Genomic DNA, 10,982 nt, shown 5'->3' on the forward strand with positions numbered 1-10,982 from the left:
AGAGAACGGTGGCCACCACCTTCAAGATATTTTGTTTCAAACTACATGATTTAAAACTTTAAAGTATGTTCTTTCATTAGCTAAACATAAATTTTGTCTATCAGCAATATTTTTTCTTTTATTCGCCTTCAAAAAAAGGAAGCTTCTGGGCCCCACCCTGTAATATTCTATGTTCTGGTACAAGGGATAATAATTGTGTGAGTGGCACACTGTTCTTTTTAATTTGCTTTTTAACTGTATGTACTTATTTTTGTGTCAGTTTTCATCAGTATTCTTCAAAGCCATGTGGATCCTGTGCTCAGAAGTATTTTTTTTGCACTATATTAGTATATTTACATGAGCAAGCACTGTATTTGTTTGCAAACAGGTAAGTGTTATGTTCACTAATTGTACTGTGCATATTGTTGGGCTTAGGCTCTGATACATGTTTCCACTGCATACTGCAACTGTGATCGTGAAGAAGTGAATGAAGTGATTTATCCACCTCCTTATGATCCAGAGAAAATCATCCAGTGTGTGGAGTGGATGGACGATGATCTCATTCAAGCACTCACACCAAAGTAAGACATTCACGTACACTTTAAAGTAGTCATCTATCTGCACTGTCGGGTTGCCAGTTGCAGGAAACATAGCAAGGTTATTTAACACATTGAAGGGAAACCCTCAGTGTGCCAATTTAGAGGTATTGTACATGTATAACTGGTATTTTTTGTGTGCAGAGGTTAAGAAAACACAGCGAGCAGCGTTTAATATTTAGTATGTTACTAAAGAATTTCCAGAAGTCAGTTAAAACTGTAGTTAATTTTTCACTGATAGGCTGTCAGCAGTTGGTTATAGCCAAAGCAGAACTATCTGTTTTTGAAGAGCAAATAGCTAACTGACCAACAAACCTGACAGACTGACAGGCCAACAAACCGACTCAAAGGTGCAGAGTCCTGTTGGTGAAACCAGTAGTTCATCTGCCACTAAAGAAATTCCTAATATTTTGTGGAACCTGAACGGAGCCAGGATAGCTCAGTCAGTATAGTGACAGGCTACAGGCTGGACAGCTGGGGTTTGTTTCCCAGCAGGGGCAAGAAATTTTTCTCTGTTCCACAGCATCGAGACTGGCACTGAGTCCATCCATTCTCCTGTCTCATGGGTATCTGGGAGCTCTTTCCCAAGGAGTAAAGTGGCCAGAGTGTGAAGCTGAACACTCTTGTCTATCTAGTGTCGAGGTCAAGAATAGTGGAGCTATACTTCCACTCCCCATATGTCTTCATGACATGGTGCTTAATGATTAAGCGCAGGGACAAATTTACCTTTACCTTTATGAAGTTGAGGGTTCATTATAACATGTCTGCAGGAGCTGGTGACTGGTCCCTGTCTTGAGCTAGGTGAATCCATTCAAGTGCATATGTCACAGATTTATGCTTCACAGAATACAGGTTTGCATTTTTACATTGATTGTGATAGGCTGTGTAGAACTGAAGAATCTATTCCACAATCAGTCCTAAAATAATTTATTGAATGATCCAAATGTAGTAAATTTATGACTGAGGAAATCTATGCATATATCACAGATTTATGCTTCACAGAATACAGGTTTGCATTTTTGCATTGATTGTGATAGGCTATGTAGACCTGAAGAATCTATTCCACAATCAGTTCTAAAATAATTTATTGAATGATCCAAATGTAGTAAATTTATGACTGAGGAAATCTATGCATATATCACAGATTTATGCTTCACAGAATACAGGTTTGCATTTTTGCATTGATTGTGATAGGCTATGTAGAACTGAAGAATCTATTCCACAATCAGTCCTAAAATAATTTATTGAATGATCCAAATGTAGTAAATTTATGACTGAGGAAATCTATGCATATATCACAGATTTATGCTTCACAGAATACAGGTTTGTATTTTTGCATTGATTGTGATAGGCTATGTAGAACTGAAGAATCTATTCCACAATCAGTCCTAAAATAATTTATTGAATGATCCAAATGTAGTAAATTTATATGACTGAGGAAATCTTAAATTTTGCCATTGAACCAGAAGTGTCATGCTATTGCCGATTGCCAGCAACAGTACAGAATACACACTCAGAAGTGAAGAATCTTTGTATTTCACACTGTCATAATTCTGCAAAAGCTGTAAATATAATTTAATCAGTAAATAAATCAACTTTGTTATTATTTCACATTTTGCCTGAAAGTTATCAAATTTAGCAACACAAATGCACTTTGTTGGTAGAATCGACATTTTGTTTGGTGTTTGTGAAAACTATATAGTTGTGTAACTCACTGTCACATTGTGTTTTTCAAGCACAGTGATGTGGAGACAGTTTTTGTTTTTATTTGTGTATCTGCTGTAAAAAAAATGTGTACCTTCACTCATAAAAGTTAAGTGGTATGTGTTTGCGTTGGTATAGAATAAATCTCTAAATTTCTTAGAGGAGCAGTTTATCATTATTGCTTTTTTATAGGTTGATTGGCACCCGTCCCAATACATATACATTTACAAAAGCTCTTGCAGAAAGTATGCTGCTGAGAGAAAGTGGAAACTTGCCTGTTGCAATTGTTAGACCATCTATAGGTGAGTCACATATAACAAAGTATGAAGTTTATCTTTCTTGTCATTTTTTACTTTTTTTTTGAGACCTGGTTGAAAAGTATCTGATCTGAAACTGTGAAGAGTATAAAATTCTCATAGGTATGGGAAGTTAATACCCTTCAGAATAGGCTCTGTTCTGTCATTCCTGCCAAGCTGTATACACCTCTGAAACTCAGTTGTTGGAGTCTTGAACAGCTGGTTGGTCATTCAAAGATTAATGTGTAATGATCTGTTCATTGTAAAAATTTTATACTGGACATTGTCTGTCATTACAGTCTTAGGTATATTGTCACGTGTAGGGTGGTACGCATGACGAAATGACAGGTTCTAGTTCGGATTATTGAATTTATAAACAGCTTGGTCACACACTCTCTGTTAATTACACACAGATACAGCGCTATTGCTGATTAAATTAAAGGCATCAAAATATTTCTTTATCTAAAATATATTGCATGAAATCTGGAATTTATTGGATTATATGGGATGTATCAAATTGTTCAAATGGACAGAAGAGCACTTGGAGTATTTCACTTTTACATTTATTTTATCCTTCTGACAGGCCTCTTGAGTTACAGTATACTTTCATAAATTATGTATTTTATCACAATGTTCTCTTTCTATTTATTTCACTTTTCATTTAGAATCTGTAAATTTTTTCATGTTGAGTCTCTACACGTGGATATGTTGTGTATTTGAGCTAAAAACATTGACTTGATGCCCAACTGAAATGAACATTAATTTTCATCTGTTCTGAATATCCTCTACTAAACTTCCATATACAAATATGTCATGACCACTGTGAGAACTGTGTGTAGTGAAGATTATTATTGTGAGCAAAGTTTCCCAGTAAAACCAGCCACAGAATCTAATCTTCAATGCCAAAAATTTTATAATTTTATACTTTAACATAGTTTTCTGTTCCTTAGGATTTCTTGTGACTAATTTTATGTTTGAAATGGAGAAAAATATTAGTATGAAGTGAATTTGGATCACATAAGGTCAGTCTAATTGAACCAGAAAGGAATATACTGTCCAGGCATTTGCTTCAAGAGACTAAAGAATTCAATCACAGAAGATAGTCCGGTATTTCAATCATAGATGTTTAGGTTTATCATAAGCATGTTATTACTGTGTAGGTCAAGACTCATGCAGGTACTGAGCAGGTTAACATCTAAGATTTATATTCAGGAGATACTTGGTTAGAATCTTGACCAATTACCAGCACTCCTTATTGGGATATTCTGTTGTTTTCTACATTCTTTTAGGTAATACCTTGGAGTAGGTCACATTTACTTCCTTCAGAATCTTATCTATGCATCATTCATGATTATCTACCAATCTCATGTGTTGGTATTTAGTATATGCCCTCTGCGGTTGAAACATGGTTGTTAAATATCCTGAAAGTAAGTTACACTAATTGTGTTTTTCATTTTTCAGTGTTATCTTCATGTCGAGAACCTGTGGCAGGCTGGGTTGACAATTGGAATGGACCAACTGGTATAATAGCAGCTGCGGGAAAGGGATTCTTCCGCACAATGTTGTGTCATGAGAATAAAATAGCTGACTTGGTGCCTGTTGATATTGTTATCAATCTCATGATTTGTGCAGCTTGGAAAACAGCCACAGTCAGGTACTTGTGAGAGGACAGTAAACCTGCCTTGTTCACACAGCATAGCATTTATACATACTGAATGGTCCATTTCTTGGGAAAGTTTCAAACTTAACAACATAAGAGTAATAGGCAAAAATAAGTCATGATGAGGATAAGGGAAGAATAAGTTTGGGAAATATCAAACTGTGTGGTTGCAGAAACCAGAGGTTCACCAACAATATCAAAGGCCTGAATTGGACCTGATGAGCTAGCTCCCTCCACCTACCATGTCTGAGACCCGTCTCGGTAAATAATATTCTTTTTTACCTTATTCCCCCCCCAATACTGTAATTTATAATGGCAAAGTTTGTTGCTAGTGATGATTTTCCTCAATATATATATAAAATTTGTTGCATGAAAAATGTTAAATGTAGCCAGAAATATTTGGCTGTGTGGTGCATTTTTAGGAATTTTCTGTATTTGAACACTTGATTGATCACTGGACCAGAGGAACTCTTCTGTGGGTTCTAGAAACAGGATCTGAACTTTTGTGATGTAACATTTTCCAGGGTTTAAGAATGCTACCACCCATATTTATATTGCAAGATTATGAATCAACTGAGAAGAAGGTATGAGTAAGTCACTGAAAAATCACTGGTTACGATAGAATGGAGTGAATGAAGGTGATTGAAGGTTTTATCCAAGAATTGGGAAAACCTAGTATAGAAAGAATGACTTATGATTCAGCGCCATCTTGCATGATTTCTTTGAACAATCAGTACTTATCCATTTTCTTTCACTTAGGTTTTTTATCCACAGAATCTGTCCAGGTCCAAGGCTTCTTGAACATTTTCATAAACAGCTTATTTTGTACTGTGAGGAGTTGTTAGCCCCACACTCAACCCCCAAGCTGGAGGACCACCCCTTGTCTGCTGTCCGCGACTGCTTACTCAATATATTCGTGGCTTCCCTCCATACTTGGAGGGCATCTCCACCATCCACAACCTGAGGATGTGCCATGCCATGGTGACAAGGGACCCACCTAAATAAAAACTGAATGAATTGAGTCAAATTTAATTAAATTATGTGCCAAAATATATCACTACAGTTCTCTGGCATAGTTTAATTTTTAGCACTGTTGAACTTCTGGTCTCTGATGTTAGAGAGTTTAGTTTACAAATTTTTAATTATAGATTATGCTTTCAGTGTTAGGAGAAATTAAAATGCTATATTGTTTCTTTGACAGGCCAGACGGTATTGCAGTATACAACTGTTGTTCAGGGCAGCAGAAACCCATTACATGGAAAGAGTTTGTAGAGCTGTGTTTTGTGTACATGCGGAAACATCCTCTGGCTGATGTCGTCTGGTATCCAGATGGTAAATGTCAGTCGAACTGGGTGCTCAACTCACTGTGCACACTCACCCTCCATATAATTCCTGCTCATTTACTTGACTTCTTTAGCAGGATTGTTGGGAGAAAACCAATGTAAGCTATCCTACATCATTTTGAGTGAATGAAATGGAAACTAACTGGTGAAACAAAATTGTGATGTAAGGGGTTTGAATTTGTTATTAACTAAAGATTTTAATCTTTAGCAGTTAGTTTCATGAAAATTGTATATGAAGGAGACAGCAAGTTTGTCTGATGTATGGTAAATTTTGCTGCTCCGATACAGTGTAATACTAAGAAAATGGCCATGAATACCCAAACTCTGATGTGAGATATCAGTATGAGATGAGGTGTCAGTATTTCATTGTAAAGCATATTTTGTATAGCAACATTAGATGTTTAATCCTCCATAAGCTTGTCTGTTAAAATATTGTTACATGTACACCCATTGTTAGGCAATGAGTTGTAAACTGGTTACAAGACAAACTTGTGATGAACGGTCGGTTGCTAGGTTACTAACCAACCGAGGAAGCTGTGGTTTCTGTGTTGTCTGTTCCATGCAGCAGTGGAAACGGTGGTTATGCAGCCTGTTGCCAGGCAACTTCTCTGTAAACATGATATGCACACACAGCAGTTGAGCAAGCTGGCACAGGAGTGGTGACGTCACATGAAATGTGTTTCCTGTGTGTCTGTCAGCTCCCGCGTGTGCAGTGATGTCCCAGAGCAACAGTGGGTAGGGGTCACGTGATATGTGTTTACTGCTTGTCAGTGGCAGTCCCTCAGCTATCTAAGTGAGCAGAGTTCCTAAGCTTGTCTGTTAAAATATTGTTACATGTACACCCATTGCTAGGCAATGAGTTTTAAACAGATTACCGCAAAGACGAACTTGTGATGAACGGTCGGTTGCTAGGTTACTAACCAACCGAGGAAGCTGTGGTTTCTGTGTTGTCAATTCCATGCAGCAGTGGAAATGGAGGTTATGCAGCCTGTTGCCAGGCAACTTCTCTGTAAACATGATATGCACACACAGCAGTTGAGCAAGCTGGCACAGGAGTGGTGACGTCACATGAAATGTGTTTCCTGTGTGTCTGTCAGCTCCCGCGTGTGCAGTGATGTCCCAGAGCAACAGTGGGTAGGGGTCACGTGATATGTGTTTACTGCTTGTCAGTGGCAGTCCCTCAGCTATCTAAGTGAGCAGAGTTTCTAAGCTGGCAGTTACAAGAGAAATAGTAGTGGTGGAAGCATGCAAGTGAGTGAATTGGAAGTACTAAGTGACAGAGTTCTGAGTTTGTCCTAGTTACAATAGAAGTATTAGCAGCGGATGCACAGAAGTGAGCGAATTGGAACAAGTTAAGTGACTGAATTCTGACTTCTCGGTAGGTGACAGCCACATGAAGTTCGTATTTGAAGAAGAGTTAACTTGTAAATTGAAGACTTTATGTGTGCTATAGTACAGTGATATTGGGAGTGTGTAATTAGTGAGACTGTTATAATTCCTGCATTTTAATTGTGGCACCAGGAGAGGACCAGTGTGTGTAACTCAGCAGTAGCGCTGTATTTAAGTGTAATTAAGAGGGTATGTGTAACTGAAGTGCTAATAAATCCAATCATCTGAACTAGAACCCATCATTCTAGTCACGTGTACCGCCCTGCACATGACAATATGTTTGATGTTTAACGATTGACATTAATGGTATTAACATGCTCAAGGGGAAAAGCATCTTAGTGATATGGAATATAAGTGTGTGGACTGTATTTTTCTGATTCAGGAGAGGGTTTATGACTGAATGACCTGAACTTGAAGCTGAATTAGTATTGTTTGTAGCTGTAAGTATTCATATTAATTTTAATAAACTCACATCCCATTACGAAGTCCATCCTTAGAGGAAAGGAAGCAGAGGCATGTAATTCCGAGTTTAGCTAGAATTCTGTGACAGTTTTCTGATCAATTCACATGGATGGGAAGATGAAATTTTAAAAAAACCCACAGTGATAAACTGAATGGCTATCACATCTCAACCAGGTGGTGGTGTTCCTCACACTGCTTTGCACAGTATGGTTGAAGCTACACAAACAATTAGTTTTCATGCCATGATTTGTAAATGGTTATAGTGAATGTTACTAAAGTTATGTGAATTACAGTAGATTCTCAGTTATCTTTGTATCCGTATTAACAGCAGGGCTTTTAGAAACACGTATTATAGCTCTCTATAGTGATCTAAGAGTTGGTCATTACATCTCTTTCAGTAATATTTATCAGTTATGTTTTACAGTCATTTACAATAGACTACACTGTCTCTTTCTGTTGCCTTCATTATTTTATTGGTTCCTGGGTACTATTGGAAAGATATCTATCTCACTGTTTAGTGAAAAAAGCAGGATGAATATACAATAATGAGTAGTTTTCAGGGTTGAATATAGCATGGATATCAGATATTTCCAAATTTTTTTATTTTCTGTTGTTTATTATTATTTATTTTCACTGTCTGTCCTGTCCGTTACTATCACCAATCAAATGTTCACTGTATGTACTTATCACAGAAAATTAGATGATGCAAAACAAAAGGAATAACAACAGTTGTAATTTACACGACCACTCTTGAGAATGCAGCTATAAATAGGGGATACCTGTGTAATGTATGATTAGTTTCACTGACTAGGCTTGTAAAGGATGCTCTTAAATCAGGAAAAATGGAGTGTATATGATACTGCTTGTACGTTCAATCCCCTAACATTTTTGTATAGTTTAAATTTCTGCTCATCAAAAAATTGCCTATAATTAGCATTCACACATTTAAATAAAATTATTTTAAAGCATATGATGCATGAACTGAAATAATCTGTTACTTGGCAGCATGGTGCGTGTGCAGAACAAGTTAGATAAGGCTGCAAAGTGTTTGGAGTACTTCTCCGTACAGCAGTGGCGATTTACTGATGAGAATGTCAGACATCTGAATGGACTTCTAAGCCCAGAAGACAGGAGGACATTTCATTTTGATGTCCGAGAAATCCATTGGCCCACATATATTGAAAGCTATGTTCTTGGTATAAGACATTTTATCTTTAAAGAACATCCGAGCTCTCTACCAAAAGCAAGGAAACATCTTCAGAAGTAAGTAGTGTTATGTACAGTGTTAAAAGAGAAGAAACACCATGACATTTCATGTCATCTTTGGAATGAGTCTTTTCCTTGATTTTTATGATGTCAATGAAAATAATCTAATCTGATTGTGTTATTAGACAAGTTAACACATTAAGCTTAAAAATATGTGTTTAAGACATTGTCATTACGTATCCAGTTTGATATGTCACAGGTATGGGGAGACTGCCTGATTGATGTATTCTTAGATTAGGAATGCTTTCTCTCCTGCAGAAATTATATAAATTATATATAACTTTGAAGCAGCCTTCCCCCCCCCCCCAGAATAATAGAGTATAACCATATTTCCTGGCTGTAATGCTACAAAGGAACAGGAAAGTGCCTTTCTTTTATAAATGTATAATATGAGTGAAATCTAGTTTCATCTTTTACTGTATCCTGTTTTTGCAGGTTGTTCTGGGTGCATCGCTTTACGCAATTACTTGCTGTCCTCCTGGTATGGAGAGCATTAATGTTACGATCAAAAGCAGCACGAAATATGTGGTTCATCATGCTTGACTTGATTCTGCGCCTAGCACGCATGATACCATATGTTTGATTGTCTTCTCCTTGTCCCTGAGTCACTGCGCATGAACCGATGAAGGTTGCAGCAGCAAAACATTAGCAAGAACTTGTCAAGGTGCACATATTGGCAAGAAAAGGTTGTCAGACATTTGTCAGGTAGCAACAGATTAATAAATGAAACCCTGTAGAATCATTCAAAAGGAAGAAATAAGTAGAAACATTATGTTTCCAGGAGGAATAGGAAGTATTGGAACAAATATTTGCAGAAGTAAAAACTTGCACCATGTTAGAAGCCTTGAAAAGTGTGTGGCAAATTTAGGACTCTTGCAGAAACTTGTTATGAACCTTCCTTCAAACTTACCCAAAGCTTGATTTTGGAAGTTGGTAATATTCTGAAAAATAGGAAGAAAAAATATTACTAAAATACAAATATTTTTAACCCATATATGTTGTCATGGTTCATAAATGGTTATGTGAGAAATATACAAAATATTTTAAAGGTTTCATAATTTTAAGGCAACCAGGAATAATAAAACTGATGCTTGAACATACTTTGTGTTCCATTTGTTATTTCATTATACTTTGGTTGTACTTTTTTAGTACTTCTTTCATTTTTCTTCTAAGGGCAGTGTTGGTTGTGAAGAGTTCCCTATTGACAGTTGTTAAGGTCTGTGGTAAAAGTATGTACCGCAATGTGAAGCATTTTGTAATGAATTCCACACATTGCTTGTTGTCATGATGGAGAAAAATCACAATATACAGGATGTTCCATTCAAACCTCCCACATTTTATAAGATCTTAGAACAGAAAGTATGAATGGTAGGAAAATAAAGCTACAGGAAATACAAGAAGAACTAAAAAAAAATATTTGACACTTTAATAAACCTCTACATGTGCACCATTGGTAGCACGAACAATATCCAGTCTGTATTCAATTTCTTGCCACGTTCTTTCCAGCATGTCCATTGGTAGAGTAGCAATCGTTTCACAGATGCAGGCTCATAAATCTGGGAGGTCATTCACTGGAGGCACGAACAAACGGTCCTTCATATAACCCCAGAGGAAGAAATTGAGTGGAGTGAGGTCCAGTGAATGTGGTGGCCACCGAATTGGTCCGCCACATCCAATCCAGTGATCTTGGAAGGTGGCATTGAGGGACCTCTGAACATTCAGACCCCAATGTGGGGGGCTCCATATTGTTGGAAGATTATGTTAGGCTGCAGATTAGCTACCTGGGGATACAGGAACTGTTCTAACATGTCAAGGTATGTGCGGCCAGATACTGTACGTAGCTTCACCAAAGAAAAATGGACCAATAATCCTGTCCTTCATTAGGCCACACCAAACATTTAAATTTGGGCTATCTCGGATATGTTCTTTGTAGACGTGCAGGTTTTGCTTTCCCCACATCTGTGCATTATGCCAATTGACAAACCCTGACAGATGAAATGTGGCCTCATCTGAAAACAAGATGTTTCCAAGAAATTGAGTACTCCTGTTGATATGATCCACCATTTTGATAGCAAATTCCTGTCTTCGTGGCTTGTCATCTGGCTTCAATTGTTGAACAATTTGCACTTTGTAAGGATGTAAACAAAGCCACGTATGCAGCACTCAATGCACTGTTGTTTGCAGCATGTAGAATTGCGCATTGATTTCCTTGGGCTTCTCTAAAACCCCACTCAAATTTCTTCCACTTTATCTTTAGAAACTTCTCAAACCATACCTTAATTGTTTT

The 10,982-nt window shown here is 37.2% G+C and overlaps 1 protein-coding gene across 8 annotated transcripts in view; it reads left to right on the forward strand.

The window, feature by feature from the left end:
* The window catches only part of LOC111873105 (putative fatty acyl-CoA reductase CG5065), a 71,147-nt gene extending 61,352 nt beyond the window's left edge, over nucleotides 1-9,795 (forward strand). For all 8 annotated transcript variants that reach the window (XM_023867527.2, XM_033754971.1, XM_023867524.2 and 5 more), the window contains 6 exons: nucleotides 415-560; nucleotides 2,472-2,581; nucleotides 4,037-4,229; nucleotides 5,437-5,676; nucleotides 8,435-8,692; nucleotides 9,131-9,795. In XM_023867527.2, coding sequence (XP_023723295.1) covers nucleotides 415-560; nucleotides 2,472-2,581; nucleotides 4,037-4,229; nucleotides 5,437-5,676; nucleotides 8,435-8,692; nucleotides 9,131-9,278 — 1,095 coding nt within the window. In that variant the 3' untranslated portion in view covers nucleotides 9,279-9,795. The remainder of the gene's footprint in view (nucleotides 1-414; nucleotides 561-2,471; nucleotides 2,582-4,036; nucleotides 4,230-5,436; nucleotides 5,677-8,434; nucleotides 8,693-9,130) is intronic.
* The last annotated feature ends 1,187 nt before the right edge of the window (nucleotides 9,796-10,982 follow it).

This window comes from Cryptotermes secundus, unplaced genomic scaffold (assembly GCF_002891405.2).
Source record: "Cryptotermes secundus unplaced genomic scaffold, Csec_1.0 scaffold120, whole genome shotgun sequence".
In the NCBI taxonomy this organism is placed as follows: domain Eukaryota; kingdom Metazoa; phylum Arthropoda; class Insecta; order Blattodea; family Kalotermitidae; genus Cryptotermes; species Cryptotermes secundus.